This window comes from Hemisphaericaspora subhashii (assembly GCF_019202705.1).
Source record: "Hemisphaericaspora subhashii strain CBS 10753 chromosome Unknown scaffold85, whole genome shotgun sequence".
Taxonomy (NCBI): Eukaryota; Fungi; Ascomycota; class Pichiomycetes; order Serinales; family Debaryomycetaceae; genus Hemisphaericaspora; species Hemisphaericaspora subhashii.
In genome coordinates this window covers 40,974-61,157 of record NW_026057245.1, presented here as the reverse complement: position 1 = coordinate 61,157, position 20,184 = coordinate 40,974, and the positions used below count along the sequence as shown (strand labels likewise).

General features: G+C 34.1%; 7 protein-coding genes across 7 annotated transcripts; 3 read left to right on the top strand and 4 right to left on the bottom strand. All coding sequences in view use genetic code 12, as the record gives it.

Annotated features, from left to right (window-relative positions):
• Positions 1–2,793: 2,793 nt before the first annotated feature.
• On the top strand, positions 2,794–4,314 carry STP1 (Stp1p; the record flags this gene model as incomplete). The annotated part of the gene is made up of 1 exon (XM_049405733.1): positions 2,794–4,314. The coding sequence occupies one exon, from the start codon at positions 2,794–2,796 to the stop codon at positions 4,312–4,314; it is 1,521 nt and encodes a 506-aa protein (XP_049264702.1).
• A 3,373-nt stretch (positions 4,315–7,687) lies between these two features.
• Positions 7,688–9,301, top strand: RAX1 (Rax1p; the record flags this gene model as incomplete). The annotated part of the gene is made up of 1 exon (XM_049405732.1): positions 7,688–9,301. The coding sequence occupies one exon, from the start codon at positions 7,688–7,690 to the stop codon at positions 9,299–9,301; it is 1,614 nt and encodes a 537-aa protein (XP_049264701.1).
• Positions 9,302–9,970: 669 nt separating this feature from the next.
• On the bottom strand, positions 9,971–10,778 carry RPL19A (60S ribosomal protein eL19; the record flags this gene model as incomplete). Its single annotated transcript, XM_049405731.1, has 2 exons — positions 9,971–10,526; positions 10,717–10,778. The coding sequence occupies 2 exons, from the start codon at positions 10,776–10,778 to the stop codon at positions 9,971–9,973; spliced, it is 618 nt and encodes a 205-aa protein (XP_049264700.1).
• A 695-nt stretch (positions 10,779–11,473) lies between these two features.
• On the top strand, positions 11,474–11,770 carry J8A68_002023 (uncharacterized protein; the record flags this gene model as incomplete). Its single annotated transcript, XM_049405730.1, has 1 exon — positions 11,474–11,770. The coding sequence occupies one exon, from the start codon at positions 11,474–11,476 to the stop codon at positions 11,768–11,770; it is 297 nt and encodes a 98-aa protein (XP_049264699.1).
• Positions 11,771–11,987: 217 nt separating this feature from the next.
• ADE2 (phosphoribosylaminoimidazole carboxylase) lies at positions 11,988–13,691 on the bottom strand (the record flags this gene model as incomplete). Its single annotated transcript, XM_049405729.1, has 1 exon — positions 11,988–13,691. One exon carries the CDS (start codon positions 13,689–13,691, stop codon positions 11,988–11,990), a length of 1,704 nt encoding a protein of 567 aa, XP_049264698.1.
• Positions 13,692–14,514: 823 nt separating this feature from the next.
• Positions 14,515–16,470, bottom strand: TEC1 (transcription factor TEC1; the record flags this gene model as incomplete). The annotated part of the gene is made up of 1 exon (XM_049405728.1): positions 14,515–16,470. One exon carries the CDS (start codon positions 16,468–16,470, stop codon positions 14,515–14,517), a length of 1,956 nt encoding a protein of 651 aa, XP_049264697.1.
• Positions 16,471–17,778: 1,308 nt separating this feature from the next.
• J8A68_002020 (uncharacterized protein) lies at positions 17,779–20,070 on the bottom strand (the record flags this gene model as incomplete). The annotated part of the gene is made up of 1 exon (XM_049405727.1): positions 17,779–20,070. One exon carries the CDS (start codon positions 20,068–20,070, stop codon positions 17,779–17,781), a length of 2,292 nt encoding a protein of 763 aa, XP_049264696.1.
• Positions 20,071–20,184: the final 114 nt, after the last annotated feature.

The window sequence follows — 20,184 nt, the reverse complement described above, 5'->3', positions numbered from 1 at the left end:
AGATTGGCCCTGACCTAACTTGAACAATACCATATTCTATACGTGGCTACCACAACTGGAGTCTCTAATCACGGAACTTTTGCGAAATTGGCTAGTGACATACCAATTACAAAATAATGAAAATCATTAAATTGACCCATAGATCGCGAATAGTGTACTTCTTTTATAGGAAAAAACGTTCAACGGCTTTCAATTGTTCGAGGTAGCAATGTAGTTTATTTCTAAGATCATCCATTGTGTAGCAATAATGTAACGACTGCATAATTGTGGATGGAACCTGAAAAATTCCAACACTTAGTCTTTGTGCCGCATTACTGCTCTCAGTTGGCTGTGTTAGGAAAGAATTGGTGAACGGGGCCAACCCCAGGATAAGTGTTAATGAGTAGTTAAGGGAGAATCTCCGTGAAGTTTAAATCAGTTGTTAGTATTCGTCTGAGTTCCATTGGGTTTAGGTTATGCCACAACTGGCTTTTGCAATTAAGTACTGCTCTGGGAATAACGTTTATTGGATTTACTAGGCTACTCGCTGTTCAGCATCTTCTTAGTTGGTTTCATCTTCTTAGTTTAACAGTAAGCCGCTATTCCTAAAACGCTTTATAAATCGATTCAGCTCTCTTAGAAAGGAAACAAAGTATTACCACAGTTTGTTCCAGATGGCCGAAAAGCTGGTTGGAATGGGGTTTTCAACAATCTCAATGGAATCTCGACATTTGCAGCAAATCTTGGACACAATATCTCCTACTACGGAACCAACTGTGGAGTCACGGGGCTTAGGTCACTCGCTTTGTTTAATTGAAGTCAGAAAAGATAACTTACATGTTGCCAACAATAGTGTGGTTGCAATGTGTGGTAGAAGTAGGTATTGTGGAGACGTTCCGTGTGTATTGGTCTTGATAGTTATTAGTAATCAGGAATTGGCATGCTTTCTAAGGTCTACATAGATCCTCCACAGCCAATTTTGGAATATTTGAGGCAACAATAGAATTTTAGCCGTCCAATTAACATCAAGATATTATACATGACAAACAATGAAGCCAATTTTTAGTTTAGCGGGATTACCGCTGGGTCAAATTTCAAAATCTAGATTGATCGGCCTTATCGATCAGGTAATACAATAGAAGATCGCCAAAACTTGACAGAGTTCTATTATTTCTCTCGCGAATAATTATTCGAGGCACGGTCATGCATTTAACTTCCAAGTCATAGTTTAGTTTAGATTTATATTCCGGGCCCCTGTTGAATGCGGTGAGTGGCTGTTGTCATAGGTAACACGCAGTCTAGTGTGACGAAAATTTCAATTGCTTCCTCGATTGAATTTTGCAACCATTTGATTTGATTGTATCCTCAGCCACAATAACGTGAATATTATTTTTAATTGATAATGCATGATTCGGAGTTATTGCCGGGGTTCCCCATAACGACAAACAATGAAAAAAGAAATTCTAATATTTTTAATGAAGGACGGAGAAATTTTTGAAATGATATAAATCCGTTATCTGTTTAACCTCACAGATCTGCTTCCAAATATCGAAAGTGTCTAAATATTTGATATGATATTGATAGGAATCAGAGAGCTTAGATACACAGTCATATAAGCAACTCTAATCTCAAGTAGAAATCAGAAATCGTCCCTTCCTTAGCCTTCGTTATCTTCAGAAAGTGACAATTATTTTTTTAGTTAAAAATAAATCATTCATTGTTCTGATGATTCCATTTGACTTTGAACAATCAAAATTGCAACTGGTTTACAAAACTATATTTGATTCAATTATCTCTTCTACCGAGAGAAACAGAAACCCTTCGAGGGGAAAAGAAGACGAACGAACGTTGACAGAAGCCGATTAATTACATTCCCCACCTCAAGAGAATAGCGAAATTGTCAAATGTTAAGGTGTTGGTGGAGTTGGAGAAGCAAACTAAATACCTTCTTTAACCGATGTCTATGTCCAACTAGGTTGCGAGCAATTCGTTAATAGTTGAATCTCTTGAAATCTGCAACTTTTTTGCAGGTTAGATATATTTATGTGCAGTACATTACTTTTTCGAAAGGCATTTCTAAAGAGGCTTATATCAAGTCAGTCACTTCGCAATGATAATTCCGGTGGCTGAACCTATGTAAGTTCGAAATGCTTAGTAATGGCCCTATAGAGTGACCATCAGCTGATGAGTAGTGCACATCCCCTGGTAATCAGCTAAAGAATTTGATGAAAAGCACTTGATATTGTTGCAATTGTAATCGGTTGTGGATTATGGAACAATAAGACCGAGAGCTAACCTGTAAACAGAAATTTTTTTATTAAAGTTTTAGTTTTGGAGATTTGAAAATCGCACGGCATCAAAAAATTGGAAAAATCTTTTTTAAATTCTTCTTTAAACCCTTCAAAATCAATTTGTGTATTTTTGAAGGAGGTTGGGAATTATTTTAAATATATCCGTTTGTTTTTCTAATTTTTATTTTAACTATCAACTTTTGGCTTTTTCTTTCTTTATAACTTCTTTGCAACTTTTGTATCATTCAAATAGTTTGAAACTAAAGGACTATACTAAAGAACATTTTGCAATCTATTCTTGTTACTCACTGAGAGAAAAAAGAACATAGCCACATACAACAGCTTTCTACTTGTTTTTCCTGACGGAACAAAAGCCTATAGAATAAGCCAAATAGATCTGGATCTAATAGAACATAGACCGATAGACATAATACCACGACAACCTACATCAAGTACATAATACTAATAGACACTTCATAACTTAATCTCAGACATACAACTGCATAGAAAATAGTTGCAAAAAATGTTTAGTCTTGGCATAGGTTTATTGACGCAGGGTACCACCACCATTGGTGGTAAAATAAATGTTGGTATTGCAACATCAAGCCCTACCGATTATTATAAGAATTATACTTTACCAAACTTATTATCATTAAAACTAAATGTTTTCAAAGTATTAAATCAATTAATTTATGGAACAAAGAGATATTTCGAATTATTCCCAATAATTAGTAATGTACAAAATCTCAATAACTTCAAAGGATTCTTTCCAAAGCTATGTGCTGCTGATGATTTAGAGTTAGGATTCGGTGACAATAATCAAATCGAATTCTTCAATAATAGTGTGCCCCATAATACCCACTCAAATTCATTACATCATCCAACTTATCAGACTACGTCCAAAACTGATTTGGCATATAACCAAGCAGGACAAGTACCTATATTTGACGATTTTTATGAAGCTCACAATCACTATCAATATAATATTCATCGTGAAATGACCCCTACAGATATTTCATTGAATAACAACATGTTGCATGCTCCTTCATCTCTTCATCAACATCCACAACTTCTCTATTCGGGAAATTTTGAATTTGAAATGGCTAAAGCTGGCTTACAATATCCTCAACAAAAACCGGCCCCATCACAACCTCAACCTACTACTAGATTACCATACTTCCCTGATTCTAGCTTTGATATGGATCTTCCATATTTCGATGATTTTGCTCCAGTTCAAAGATCGGTTGCAAAAGTTACTAGACAAGAATCGGGAAGTCCATCTGGACAATCCACATACATGTCAAGCACTTGTTCGATATCTTCTGTAGAAAGCTATGTCAATCCATTAGACGATGAATTAGTCATAAAGAAACCAACTGAAACCAACAAAAGAAAGAGAAAACAAGAGGATGAACAAGCACGACCAAAGAGAAAATACACCAAAAAATCAGATAAACTCATTCAAATGCAACTTGAAAAAGTCAGATCCAATAGTTCAAGCTCCTCAAATTCATACGACGATAATGAACCTACCATCATCACAACCACAACCACAACCAACAATACCATAGTTTGTAAAAAGACAATCGCCACCAAGGACGGTACAACCATCGACAATATTTTCGAATGTCCCCATTGTGATGCCACATTCAAAGTCAAAGGATACCTCACTCGTCATTTAAAGAAACATAGTTCATCCAAAGCATTCATGTGTCCCTTCTATCAAGAAGATGGAAATATCGGCACGAAATGTCATCCAACTGGTGGATTTAGTAGACGAGACACATTTAAGACTCATTTAAAGGCATTGCATTTCATTTATCCTCCAGGTACGAAATCAAGTGAAAGAAATCAACATAGTGGTAGATGTGCTGGATGTTTTCAATATTTTGAAAATAATGCGTTATGGTTGGAAAGACATATTGAAATGCAAAAATGCGAAGGAACTGTGCTGCATAAATTGCAAGGTTTGGGACATAAGACTGAAGATGATGGGTTGCATTGTCATGCTTCTCATTATGTCAAGGAAGAGATAGTTGATTAGTGTTTTCTATGACAGGTCTCTTTCTGAGTTATGGACTTTCTTTGGGTTTTCGTTTTTTCAGCTGGTTCTGGTAAACTAGTGGTAGGGTTATTCGTGGGTGGTTTTAGTTTTTTGTCATTTCTATTTCATTTTTTAAAAGTTTAGTTTTCGTTGCAAGACATCCTTTATTTGTTTAGTTTGATTTTCATTTTTTGTCATTATGTATATATATAATAACTGTAATTCCAAATAATATATCAATTTTAATAATTTTTAATTAGACGAAAGAATGGACAGAGATCCATCTATTTATATAAACGTACGAGAAGAGGAAGCAACGGCACGTTTTTATGTTTGCAATTCACAAAATTGTTGTGCCACATGAACAAAGGATTTTCGTTTTTCGCAGCAAGTATTTTGCATTCTTGCAACATATTTTTTCTTGGAATGACATCAGCAACTGGAACGGCATCAAAAATCGGCCAATAAAAACGGCTTATGTGAAACAAAACACATGGGATGCGCCTTGTGTTAACGAGTTTGATAAGGCTCTTTTCAAAGAAAAAGGCTACTTAATTTATGGGCAGTATATACATTTGAAATGGCTATTTCGGATAAGGTTCAGTCTCTCTATTTTCTTTCACCTGCTGGGAGAGAAGCTTCAACTGTACATCCGTTTCTTCAAGTCACAAACATTTCCATCTGATTTGAATTTATAAAGATATGTGCGAGAAGGGGTTGGTACTTGGATATAAGGTAATATTCAAGTTTTTTATCAGTAGAATAAAACATTCTGTGTCTTATTGCAAAATAATTTGCAACAGTCTTTGCAAAAAAAAACTGAATCTGAAAAATAAAACGTGAGATTCTTATGAAGATCGAACACCAAGAATACAACTAAGAGCCCTGAAATGAACAGCTAGTTTCCAAAAACACAACATCACACAAACCACATGGTTTAGAGATGTTAATATGCCAATAACTGTCGAGGTTGAATGTGATTTCTTCAATGTAGATGCTGGAAAATAAACGCTATCACGTGACCTTTTTTTTATGAAAATATATCGAAGAACTTTGAAATGTTAGTATGAACAAGGATGTCATGGAAATCAACATCATGACTTCGAAGCGTATTACCAGCGGGCTTAATAGAACTTTAACAAAACCATTATCTCGAAATCACATATCCAGATTTGCATCAGATGCAAAAAGAGTCAACGAATTCAAAATTCAAGAACAAATCTGAAAACAACCTTAACATTGGAGATAACACCTAAAACATAAAATCTGCAAAAGTAGACCGATAGACATCATATCCAATTCAGTTTTCATTGTTAGCAGTTAGATTTGACGGCATTCGTCGATCAGATGTTTGCCAGCAGTGAAAAGATAGAAGCATCTGTCTTTTTAAAACCAAGCAGCACACAATTGTGTAGATATATTGATTCTTATTGCTTAAGCATTGAAAATTTTCTTTCAATACTACTTTCATAGCTTCATGCTCCGCGTTGAATCCTGTGTTGAGACCAACGGAGACAGAATGTAATGCAGAACACGAACGAAACTAGTAAAGAAAATTATCACCCTTAAACAATTTGAATCAATATACCTATACATTTGATGCTTTCCACGGCTCGATCAAAGTACCTACCTGCTAGCAGTTTCATCATCAACGATACTTGATTTTCCATCAAGAGCTAGATTATTTGCAGCTTTGATATTTTCTGAGATTTATTTCTTATGTTTTAGTGCTTTCTGGTTTGATCCTGATTTTGAATTATGACTTTGCAATTGCGACTAACTGTAAGAATCAGTCAAGCATTTAGTGAAAGTCAAAGCTGAGCAATGCTACCAGCAATCCCGGGCTTCAACTTGCTCTTTTTCTCCTTCATCTAGCTTCAACATGAGGAACACGAAGTCCGGATTTATGCTGTTTCTACTTTTGTTATCCTGTTTAGCAATCATTTCCAGATGCTTCATTGCCCGTTTTCCCTAGTTCAAGTTCGATACAACCATTTCGTAACCACTTAATGGCGTCATATGATCTTTTGTCTACCGGTAATATATTTTACAAATATCGTTATCTCTATATTTTAATAATAGTAATCTTAATAAATAAACCAAAACAGGTGACTTGTTTAAATTCAGTTATTAATTGAATAATAGTATCTCTTTACAGAAATAAATATACATGTATAAGTCTAAAAATAGAGTAGATAGTCCATATCGAAAGAAAACAAGTATAAACACTAAACTAAACTTACAGGAAATGTCCTTCCTTTTAAAGCTTTCGAAATGTGACATAGGAAAAATATGAAATATAAATCTTGTCATAAAAAAGATATAACAATGTCCCAAGAACACATATTCCACTTTGAAATGGTTCTTGGTATCCATCTAGGCGAAAAATACTTGATCGAGAATCGATTTATCATGACTATTTGTTATCCTACATACCTAGAATTGTTTGATTGTGAGTAGCCTTTCAAAAACTTCTATCTGTAAACAATGAGTAACCCACTGCTCCTTGACAGGTTTCATGAACTCCTGATTCTTGTATTATCTGAACCCCTACACAATGGTATCCACTCTTGGTGAATTCTGTCTCAAGCAGTTTAATCAAGAGAATACGTACGGTCTCCAATGGCTTTTTGTTTGTTTCGGGTTGAAACAAAGAACAGACAATGCAGGGGTATAATTATTCAGAAGAATTATAATTGAAAAGAAATGTAACAATTGAAGAGAAATGATGAACAAAAATATAAATTAAGTTTATTTACTTGTTAACCTAATTGGGTAAAAATAATTTGTCGAAGAAAAAATAAATTATTTAACGAAGAAAATAAAAAAATTTAAAATTAAAATTTACGATTTTGTTTCAAAATTTAATTTATTGAAATTAATTCTCCTGTCGCTTAATTAGGGAAGCTTATAATTACACATACCACTTCTATTCTTATTCTCTCTTACATTCTTCTATATTACAATACTCTTGACAGTATTCTTTAGCATCGTCTATTACCCCCGGGGTTTGAAAGCTTAATTGATCTCTCTAATTGAGTTTGAATTCAATTTAATTTTGAATTTCCGAGAGTAACGCAAGAGAATCTTTCCGCCAGACGAAGAAAAAAGCAAAAAGAAAAAGGAAAGAAAAAAAACACGAATTCAAATTTTTAGGGTTTTATCTTATTTTCATCATACACTTTTTCATATTAGTTACCAGACACTACACCTACTTCTGTGAATAATACTACCACTAGACAAGTAGAGTTCATTTGTATACCCTATTCCATATATACCATATATACACACGACATTCCTTTAACTGTAATATCCCTTCGTTAGCATATCATTTCATATAGATTTTACACATTACAGTTGATTTGTTTTAATCATGAAGCATTTGAACTATGATGAAAAGTATCAAGTGAATTTTCCAAATTCACATTACTTAGCCAACATCAACAACTTAAATGCCACGAATCAATCCATTCATCTTAATCGATTACCAACATTAGGAGAAATCTTAGCCAATAAAACAAAATCTCCAGTTGATCTATATACATTTTATCAATTTATGAAAGATGTTGAAGGAAAAGTTGATTATTTAGATTTCTGGTTTGATCTTATTAATCATTTGAATTTATGTAAACATTATGTTAAAGGATTAAGAGATTCAATTGTTAGAACTTCCACTGTACTTCATCATTCAAAAGATGTCGATGCTGGTGAAGGTCTTCAACAACTGGGGGTTCATCCTCAAGATATTATTGCTGATTATCGTATGTCACAACCTATTTCCGATAGATCAAAACATAAATCTTTAAGTTCATCAATATTATTGGATTTAATCATTAATGATAATATTTTAGAAGAAAATGATTCTCATAGATTATCAGCTTTTCTTAGAGGTGATATCAATTTAGATAATGTTGATCCTAAATTAAATGATTTGATTGAACACTATAATGCAGAACTACAATCTACAGAAATCATAAGTGGTGACAGAAGATTCTCTCCCACTATTGTATCTATAAGTAAAATGGGTAATGTCACTAGGTCATCACCTACATTCATCAACACTAATAGATTACCAAGTGGAGAATCTCAAGAAAAACCAACTGAAAAGAGAATCAATTCTCAATCAAAATTAATTGATGAAACTAATGACAGTATCGACGAGGGTGATTATTCATACTCATATGAGAACCAATTGGAACAAGGTGAGAAAGCAACGGCAGCTAGATTTATTTCCTTACTGGGTGGCCAAGGTGGACCCGCAGCTACCGCCGCAGCAACAAATGCCAACCCATTTGCTGATCCTCAAAGTAAAAGAAAATCAATAAATCCAGTAATGATTGAAAAATTACTTCGAGATGTAACTCCAAAATCCCAAAGTGATAGTTTTATAACCAGAGATAGATTACGTGAATCTTCCCATAATTTAATGTTGAAATATTTTGTGGAAGATTCAGAAAAGAATCTTTATTTACCATCAAATATAAATTCTGCCATAATTAAAAATATTGAAGTTGATGGTCGTGATGATCCTGATATTTTCCATAATGTTAAGAATTATATTTTTAATAAGATTCAATTAGATCATTTACCTAAATTCCTTGATTATATGGCAACTAGAAATATCAACAATTCTCGAAATTGGCGTACAATTCTTGGATTCTTTGGTTTATTCATTGGATTTTGGGTAAGTTTTATTCTTGTCTTCTTAGACTATCGAAAATCAATGAGACCAGTCATATTATTACCCTTTTTCGTAGGGTTTTATTTGTTGTTTTCAGCCACGTATTTGATTGATCCAATAATGGCTTGGTTTGGATATTCTGAAAGCTTTGCTACAACAGCTAAAGGAAGTAAAATTATTAAAGTTAGAGAAAAGTTTATTTATCTGTTTATTTTGAAAAGAAGTCATTGGGTATTGTTCTTGATTATTTTGGCAACTGCTGTTATGACGATCTTATTTTCCTTAGTACCTGGTCATCGTTTATGATGAGTTACATTATTAATTACATCATTACTTTTTAGCTTCCTTCAGTTCATCTATCGTTTTTATATTTATTTTATTTCTTTATTTATCGTTTTTTAATTAATATTACATTATTTGTCAGTTATTGATTTTTGTAGATTTTTTGCAACCATGAAAAGTAAATGGTTGTCAAAATAAATGGACCTGTCCATCTCTTCTAATAGTCTGCCACTAGTTGTAAGACAAACGTAAACACGACTCACCTAACAAGTTGATCGTCATCAGAATTCTCGCAAGGATAATTAGGTAAGACGTCCCCAGACGACTCTACAATTTACTCTCTTTTTATACGATTTTTTATACATTACCAGATATAAACTGAAAAAGAAAAAGTACACATGAACAAATTATTAAATACACATTACAAGACCAAAAAGAATAGCCGCTATTCTTCATTTGAAAAAGATGAATACTTCAAGACATATGAAGCTGTCGTAGTAGTAAAAAGAAAGGAGTTTTCGATAAAATTTATGTATTTCATTTATTTGGGGGGTTTTTCGTATTTATAAATATTAAACATCCAGACATCTCCAAAATACACAAAAACAAAATGCCAACACCATTTACACATTCTCCTTCTTCATCATCTTTCTATATCACCTTTTCCAAAGAAATATGAATTCAATAAAGAATTTAGTTACCTTCAGCCAAGAAAGCTTCCTTCTTTTCAGCAAGTCTTTGTTGTCTTCTTTCTCTAGCAGCTCTGTTTCTGACTCTTCTAGCTTCAGCTTCATCCTTAAGAGCCTTTTCACGTAAGGCTTCAGCCTTAGCTTGGATAATATGTTCAACTAAAGATCTCTTGTGCTTGAAGGTGTTACCCTTAGCAGCCTTGTACAAGTTGTGGTATAAGTGTTTATCAATCTTACCAGCATCTCTGTATTTAGCTAATAATCTTCTCAAAACTCTTAATCTTCTCATCCATAAAACTTGAGATGGCATACGAGCATCCTTGGTACCCTTTCTCTTACCGTAACCCATGTGTCTACCGGCTCTCTTGGATTCTAATAAAGCTCTAGCTCTAGATCTGGAGTGGGTGGTGTCTGGCTTCTTGACAATAGTACCGTTCTTGTATAATTTTCTAATGGCAGCTCTGGAGTTAGCATTAGAAAGTTCGGTGGTTTCATTTGGGTCTAACCAAACCTTTCTCTTACCAACACCGATGACACTGGCAGCAAGTCTCTTTTGAGTTCTAAGATTAGCCCTATTAATTAAAGTTAGTATATTTGTCTATTTATATTTCTCTGCAGATGGTCGAGTATCATGATGCTCAAGGGGTATTTGTGTTGATTCCAATATAATGACTAGGAAAAGTTGGATACGTTTTAATTAGATTCCATATAAAAATGTTGACATTTATTCGGTTGATGATGCTTTCGAACATTATGCATTTTAATTTATTGATATAATATAATCCATTATTTACTGTCTTTAGATTGATCATACTGTAGTAGTTTAGTTGTGGTTGTTAGATTGTTCATCCCTAGTTTGCCTTCGAAGTTCATTTCATTCATCTCATCATGTTTCCTTCATTCTGATCCCATTTCAACTAGTTTAAATCCACTTAACACATATCCCCTCTGATCGTCTCTATCTCTCTTGTCATCTGCTTGGTCTTATGATGTATGAACATACATTTTTGCTTTACTAAAGAATACCTATTAAGAAAGAGAGATTGAAAAGTAAAAGAAGGGGACTTAAAAAACTTTTTCTTAATCAAACCAAAATTGTTACTGTGAGTGCGTGAACGAAATTTTGTTAGTGTGTTTTGCAGTGAAATTTTTTTCGGTTGCTAGTGGATTTTTCCTCTCACAAGAGTAACTGGGTAATATATTGATGTTTGGATGTAATGGTTTTGATTACGTAAAATATGAGGAGATGATTACATAATACAAAACGCTCCTTAAAACAACATTTTTTCGCTCCACACCAAAAATAGGTTGAGAATCTCATACTGCATATAATAATTCAGGGATCATGTGATCAAATTGAATTAGGGCAGAGCCCTAGCCAAGGTCACATGACTGAATTTATCGAAATCGAAGATGCGATGAGGTATCAATAATAATTTTTACAAGCTATTGAATATCTCGTGTATCTTATCTCTTGGAATATACTATAACTAATTAACATATAAAAATGGCCAAATCATTAAGATCTAAATCAAAATTAAGAGCTAAATCAGTCAAGCGTAAAGGAGAATTCAGCAAGTTCGTAGATGACAGAAATAAGAGAATTGCTGATAAGTTAGCAAAAGAAACCGTTAAACAAGATGAAGCCAAAAAGGAAGAGACTGTTGATGACAAGCCTGAAGAAGATATGGAAGTCGATAAATCTGAACAAAAGGTAAGTACTTCGGGTTGGAGAGATTCTAGAAAACAAATATATAAACAAAGAACTCTTAAGAAGAAGAAGGGAAAGACTCTTAAGTTTTAATACATACAGCATTTATCATCGAGAGTTTTTGCATTTATTCAATTTTGTACATTAGTTAGAATCAAGAACAGTCGGGAATTTCTTGAGGTTTATAGAAAGTTAAGTTTGGTCAATTCTAGTTTTAGTTCTTTTTACACATAAAGTTTATATTAATATTTGCATTATTATTTGAAAAAAATATAGATTATTGTCATTTATCAAGTTCTCAAAAAACTATCTATTTCTTTAACTTCTCATCTAAATACTGTTCGTATCCTATGTCTTCCAAAACTTCAGCTTTTCCTAATACTTCAGTTTCCATTCTCAACAAATATTTATCCATGGCAGTCATCCATTTACTATCAACCGCACCCAAGATCCTAATAGCCAACAAGGCAGCATTGGTACTGTTATTAATAGCAACAGTAGCAACTGGGATACCTCTAGGCATTTGAACAATAGAATGTAAGGAATCAACCCCATCCAAAGTAGACCCTTTAACAGGGACACCAATAACAGGTAATGGAGTCATAGCAGCCACCATACCTGGTAAATGAGCAGCTCCACCAGCACCGGCAATTATACATTTCAATCCACGTTTTGGTGCTTCAATTGCATATTGTGACATTCTATGTGGGGTTCTGTGTGCACTTACAATAGTTAATTCAAATGGAACTCCAAATTCTTTTAAGATACGGGCACCAACTGCCATAACAGGTAAATCGGAATCTGATCCCATTATTATACCCACTGATGGAGTTTCTTTTGGTTGTAAGGATTCTGGAATCGATTCCGAGTCACCTAAGATATATGATAATCTAGCATCGGCATCTTCCATAGATGAAGATACAATATTGATATGTCCCATTTTTCTTTCTGGTCTGGTGGTCTTACCATAAAGATATACGGATGCATGTGGGGTTTCTAAAGCACGACGACAAATTTCTAATTCTTTGTTGGCAGTTTCTTTATCACCCAAGACATTCAACATGATTGCATTGGTGTTTGTGGTCGCTAATTCGGTGAACCCTTTGTTCATAGGTAATCCTGCGACAGCACGGATATGAGCTTCGAATTGAGAAGTGACACATGCATCGATGGTATAGTGACCTGAATTGTGTGGTCTTGGGGCAATTTCATTGATTAATAATTCTCCGTCTTCTAATAAAAACATTTCAACTCCGAAAATACCACAACCTGGGAATGACTTGACTGCATTCTGGGCTAAAAGGGAAGCCTTCTTAGCTAAAGTGTCAGCAATTCTTGCTGGGGCGTGGACTAAGTGACAGATATTATTTTGATGAACGGTTTCAACAGTTGGATAAGCATAAACTTGTCCATCTAATGCTCTAACAACCATGACTGCTAATTCTTTGGTAAATGGACACCATTTTTCGGCATATAACGGACGATCCTTTAAGAATTCTAAAGCTTGTTTGACATAAGTCTTGTCTTTGACTACAAAATTACCTCTACCATCATAAGCTAAAGTTCTCGATTTTAACATAAATGGGAAACCATACTTTGATCCAATTTTCAATAAATCTTCTTCAGTATTATTTTCAACCGCAATTGATTCAGTAACAGCAACATTATGTTTTAATAAATGTTCTTTTTGATTATATTTATCTTGAATTAATCTAATTGTTTCCGGTAATGGATAGATTTCAAGTTTTGGGAATTTTTCTTGTACTTTAAGTAATGCATCAACATTAATATGTTCAATTTCAATAGTTAAGACGTCTGATTTTTCAGCCAACTTGACAATAGAGTCATAATCAGTAAATGAACCTTCAACATGTTCATCAAGGGCATTGATCTGTTTAGCTGGGGCATTTGCCGCATCTAAGACAACTGTTTTGATATTAAGTCTGTGAGCAGCTTCAACTACCATACGCCCCAATTGACCACCTCCTAAGATACCAATAGTCTTACTATCCATGTTTACTCTGTATTTTCAAACTTGATGAGATGAGATCCTTAACACATAATAAATTCCGTGAATTGATTTTTTTTTCATGGGTTTGATGATGAGATAAAACGGAGTCAAAAATGTGATGTCATTTATCTATATGCAGGAAAGAATTTCAACAAGGAGAAATTGCACCCAAAGGGTACAAACATTTGGATCATAGCTACTTTCGGTATAAATAACGTCTATATGAGATTCTCTTTATCATAGCTATTTGTCATATTCACAATAGAATTATATTGAATGTGTTGTGAGTTCTTCACGATTTGACCGGGTTGGTAGGCAAACTTCATAATTTATTTTCAATTGGATATGTGATAATACGCACAGTCATGTCAGTCGCGGATATGTTCATCGTATATGCACCTGAAGTTTCAGTCTTACATTGTACTGCTTCTTGTGGCATGCGTTGCCAAGTGACACTTGAGTGATTCTTTATTTGGATATAATTATCGGAAAATTGAATGTAAACAAGAAAAAAAATATTCCGAATTATAATTTAACAGTCATTCGGAAATTTTGCAACCATTAAAAAGGGGTTGAAAACTGAGACACTACGAAATTTGATAATCAAATAAGCAACAACCATTCCTTGTATATTACACTATTAACACCAAAAATCTCGAAGAAAAGAAACATAAAAAATAATATAAACTAATACAGAATAACAAGATTGAAATCAAGACTCGATCTTGTCCAGAAAAATATTCAAACTAAATACAGATATATCTGAAGTGAACAGACGCAAAAACCAATGCAAATAAAGCAATATATACACCAAGGACAGTGGGACTTAATTGAAATTACCAGACATGTCCCGTGAATAATCAGGCGCATGAATCTCATATTCTTCATTCTTCACTGGCGCTCCATAATTCCCCACACTTTCATTCCCTGAAAGCATCATAAGATCCATATTCGCGGAAGGATGACTCGTTGAAGCTTGGACAGGCACTGAAGCTGGCATTTGTTGAGGTACTGACGCAAGACTAACACTAGCAGAAGTACCAGTGGGTGTGGAGATTTGTGGATAGTGATATAGAGATGCGTTTGGTGGCTGCATGATTAGATCAGTAGTTACTCCGCTTTGAAATTGAAGTTTATTTTGTGACTTTCCTTGGGGGTGGTCCCATGCAGACGCTTGTTCGACAATAATTGAACTAGCTGTATTTAGTTGGGATGCGGCTGCTGATTGGGCGGTTGAGAATGTTGAATTCGCAGTAGCGACTGACCAGTTCGGATTCAGGATGGGAGGCATCGTTGTAGAACTATGGTTAAATACTTGAGAAACTATATTGTCATTAGGTGCGGTGATTTGAGGGGAAGGTAAGATTAAGTTTGAGGTTGTAGTTATGGCATCTTTTAATTCATTAACTTTGGCAAATTCCCAGAGTATAACACATTTAATTTTCAGTTTAGCAATTAAACTAGCATCTTCTCCGTGTTTAATACTTGTGGGACCAGCTTCATATAAGATTTGCTTTATGGTTAATCCCTTAAATGCTGAGGCTTTTTGTAATTCACTCTTGGTTGCTAATCCATTTAAAAATCTCTTCCAGAACAGTATTAAGAAATCTTGCTCTACATTGAAGTGTATGTCGGTTTGATTGAATTTTAAAATTTGTTTTCCATATGAACATATATTATTAAATGAATTCAATTGAATTGAGGATCCAGAAGGATCATCGCTTTTCAAACTAAAGGTAGACTTAAAACCAGAGCCAATACTAAAACCTTCAGGTACTTTACCGAGTACCAATTTTACCATGTTATGAATTATTGGAATATCAGAACAATTCTTGAATTCATCTAGTCCTGGAAACCTGTTAGACATGTTTACGTTATTCTTTAGCCTCAAACATTGGACATCTTCATTACTTGGTTGTATGGATAAAATAAGTGGCTTTTTGGAATAGGGATCGTCTGTTGTCATATAGAAGTTGTGGAAATGTATCCTTGGGTTACGTCTTGTCTTCATTCTTTTTGCAGGAGGCATTCCAGTAGTTGGAGCACTAGTCTTGATTGATTCACTGATACCTAGTGATTTGTTTAAGTTGATTTTTGAAAATATATCTTCGAATTTCTTGTTTGCTTCATCTTGTTCTCTCTTAGATGTATAAATTGGTCCATCATTGATCAAATCTATAATCTCGGCGTTTTGTCCTAGGTTTTTGATAACTTGAATATGGGAAGATATTTGTTTTCTAGTTCTAAACTTACCAGTCTTTGTTAATATATAATCTGAGATCAATTCATTTCTTCCACAAGATCTACCAGCGAGCTTTATCTTATTCAATCCATTCTTTGGAATAATTTTCAAAACTTCTTCAAAGGCTTGTTCAACATCCTCGGACCAAATGTCATTATCATTAGTACCCGACAGACTACTACTTAAACCAAGCTCACTTGGATCATTCACTTTCGAGAACAAAGCACCGGCTCTTCTACTTGAAATTGGTGAAACGTCAAGATCATCACTTTCAAATGTCACTCTAGCAGGAACAGACGTGGGACTCATTGTTCCCAACAGGCTCCTTATTGGAGTTGCCTCATTAATATCCACCATAGGAGCATTACAAGTAGCTGTAAAATTGGTAGATCTGGGCATTTCTTTTCTATATAATTTTGTTGATTCATGGACTTGATATAATTGCTTCCCATTATTGTCGAGAGCAACATCAACTATTAAGGGTAGCTTCTTGTTCTCCGAGTTTTGTAATGGCGTCGTAGCTGGTGTTTGAGATATCATGATAAGTTTATATGTGTGAATTACAGATCTAGTGTGTCAATATGCGCGTATAAGCTATTTTTTTCGCGTATCTGGTGGTGTTGTGTATAAGTATTAATTAAAAGGAATGTAAAGGGTTCTAAAGAATCAACATGAAAGATAATGAAATTGATTAGCAAAAGGAAACCAAATCAAAAAAACAGACTGGAAAAATTCTGAAACTGGTTCTTTGATATCGTTTTTGTATCAAAGCTAATGTGGAAAGAAAGAAAATGGTACCTTTTCGTTCATTGTTGATGTTTTTGTTTATTCTTTGTTTAAAATATTATTTTTGAGTTTTAGACGACTTTTTTTCTGCGTTGCTATTCCGGAATAAAGAAAAAAAAAATTATTATTTAAAATTCAGGTACAGAAAATAATTTTACTTTGTGCATAAAAAATAATGCTTGGTATAACCCCTTTCGGAATGTTTTAATATAAATTGAGCAAAAATACGTTTCGGCGTTTTGACCTGAAACAGGCACACACAAAATAATATATTATTTTTTTGATTCCTTTGACCTTCTGGATCAATTTTATTTAGTCTTTCGTTCTCTATCTTTAATGACAAGAAACTGAGGGATCCAAAACAATAAAATAAAATATTAAAAGATCTAGCATTATTTACTTAGTTGTTGTTGCTCTCTACAACCACCTTCTTTTTAGACTCGGTTGCAAGACCTGCATGCGTCTCGTTTCGAATGGTTCAACTTGGCATGGAATAAAATTACTTAATCCCATATCATATCTATTTGCATTTAAATCACTTAAGATACTGAAATTCCTCGATAAGACGACAGGGTATGATTGGACACATGTTTGACATTTTGCTCTCAACAAGCCGCTCAAGATGTGCAAAGAGAAAATCTATATTTAGCTAGTATTAATTAAGAATGTGTCAGACTCTAGATCTGTACGCAAAGACACGTCGAATGGATGTCTATATCCGAGCATCGCAACTGAGTAGATTCATTTTTCGAAAAATCTTCAAGGCGATAATTACATCACAAAAAAATATAAGTAATGCAGAGAGAAACGAGAAACTGCAAAGCCCAGCACGGTATACTACTCGAAATTTATAAATTGTCCACTTCAAAGCCGGTTCTTTCCGAGACGAGATATAGACCTAGATTCGGTTCTATATACGATCCGCAATGTCACCAAAAGAAGGATCGTATCTTGAAGAAAATTATATCTGATACATTCAATCTATAAACACATACATGTAGGCTAGTAAACCCTAATAAATTAAGGCTAAACTCAACTAGCAACCCGAGTTCGCAGTTTGGGCTATTCATCCAAAAACCGCTGCAACAACTGCTTATCATCGTCTAATTCTATATCATCAACATCACTAAGGTCATTCTCCCGTGCAATTTGTTGGAAATCGACTGGTTTCAAAGATATACGAGTCCCGTCTACAATTATGTGGGGAGGGGTTAGTAATCCTTGAGATTCTTGGCAGATGCTTTCCACGTTCTGCAATGCTGTTAATTGTTTTTTAAACTCTCGTCCCCAGACTTTCATCTTTTTGTGGATATTTGTACTTGGCTTATTCTCTTTCAAGGTAGAAGATATAAGAAGATCGGCATCTTGAAGTAATTCGGGTAAGTTGTTATATCCATATTTAGAGTTCTTCTCCGCAATTTCTCTTAATGAAAGTGCATTTGGTAAGTCTCTGGGTTTATAACTATAAAAGAATTCATTTGCATCAATCCTTTTGTTAATTTGATCAAATGTGATTTCAATAATTGTCTTAATGGGGAAATAAACCGTGTCAATACTATTAAATGCCGTCAAATCTAATTCATCTTCCAATAACTGTCGCTGTAATAAATTCTGACTCATATCAGACAACTTTTCCAAATCTTTAATTAAACTATTGGCGAAATTGATCTTTTCTTTGAGTTTATTTTCATCTTGATATCCATCTCCTCCTTCATTCTCCAACGAATTTCCGTCATATAATATAGAACTTGTAGCTGCTAGATTATTATTCTTTCGAATTAATGGCGCACCTCGTTTGAGTTCTCGTTTGAGACACCAATATCGACATACTTCATCACAAATGCCTCGTAAATCTTGTATAATCTCTTGTTTTGTTCTGTTTGGTAGACGATTAAGACCAAGGACTTGACTACTTGTTTCTTCTGGGATTGTTGTTTGGTTCTGAACTTTCAAACGTAGCAATATGTCTAATAATACATCTGAAAATAATTTAGGTGCAATTGGCGTTCCAGTTTCGGTTTTCCATTTGAATATATTCAACTTATTGGCTGTCTTCTGACTAATACTTAACCTAGCATTTTCTTCATTTAATATTTTAGTATCCCTGAAAAATAACCTAGTTCTTTCAATACCCCTAAATACCTCATCCACATCAAAAGTACTTGGACTATGTTTCTCGCAATATGATTTCAATGTCATTTTATTATTGACAGCCCCTCTAATACCTTTACTCATTTCCATATAGAGTCCTGCTCTTTTAGCACAAGTAACATGATATGCCAGGAAACAACTTCTATTACTACATTGAATGCAAGCCCCTACTCTTTGTTTACATATATAACAAGTCAATTTCCATCTACTTTTGGGGATATTATCCATACCTTCAATCGGTTCCATATATATCGGATTAGCAAAATATAATTCATTAATCCATAATCCACAAACAACATGACTCCATAAACTATTATCCAATTGTTTGAAGGCCCCGGTTGTACTTGGACAAAATACACATTCGGTTGGTCTGGTTTTATTAATCATACATTTCCGACATAGCCATTGTCCTTCTGGGATGAAAGCCACCCCATAACATTCTTGATGGACGGCAATGTCACAGCCATCACAGAAGACGATTGCGTTGGAATTGTCACAGTCACTGTCATTACAGACGGCACATTTTTGGTCATACATTGATCCAGGCACTATTCCGTCATCATTACCATATTTGGCGTTATTGTGGCCAATGGTGAGTAATTTCCCTGTTGTATCGTTAAGGCTTCCGGAATTACTGATCATTGAATTCATTTGATGTTCAAGTTTATTCCATTCATTTTCTAGGGTTGTCATCATGATTTCAAATATTTCGGGAGCTATTTTTATGACATTTTCTGGGTTTGAATTTCTGTGTTTGATGAATACATAATCTTGTTCATCCATATCATATTCAACTAGATTCTTTTTCCTTTCTATTAGTTTTTCAATTGTATCTATTGATTGCTCAGTTGATGATGTGAAATTTGGTGGGAGTTGAAATGGTCGTATATAAGTTTCTGACACATGTTTGGTGTTGACTTTATTAGGTTCTTGGAATCCATAATCTGTTAGACTTTTTAAGAATTTTATGTTTTGATTGGGACGTTCTATATTTTCTAATCTAGTGAATGTTGGTTTCTTTAATTCTCCAATGTTTACTAGGCTATTGTTATTGATATTGTTGTTGACTTGTGGTTCATCTTCTAGTAGTTCTTCATCTTCGTTGTGTAGTATGAATACAGGTAGCTGTTCAGTCTCATCGAAATCAGGATATATTTCTTTGAAATCTCGTTCTTCTCTTGGCTTTGAAGTATAATCAAACATTAGTTAGATTGATGTGATTTGTCAGCTGTGTTGTGATTTTATATACAATAGTGTGTCCAGATCAAAATTAAATGATACTGTCAGTAGTAGTAGTTATAGGAATGATGCTTATGT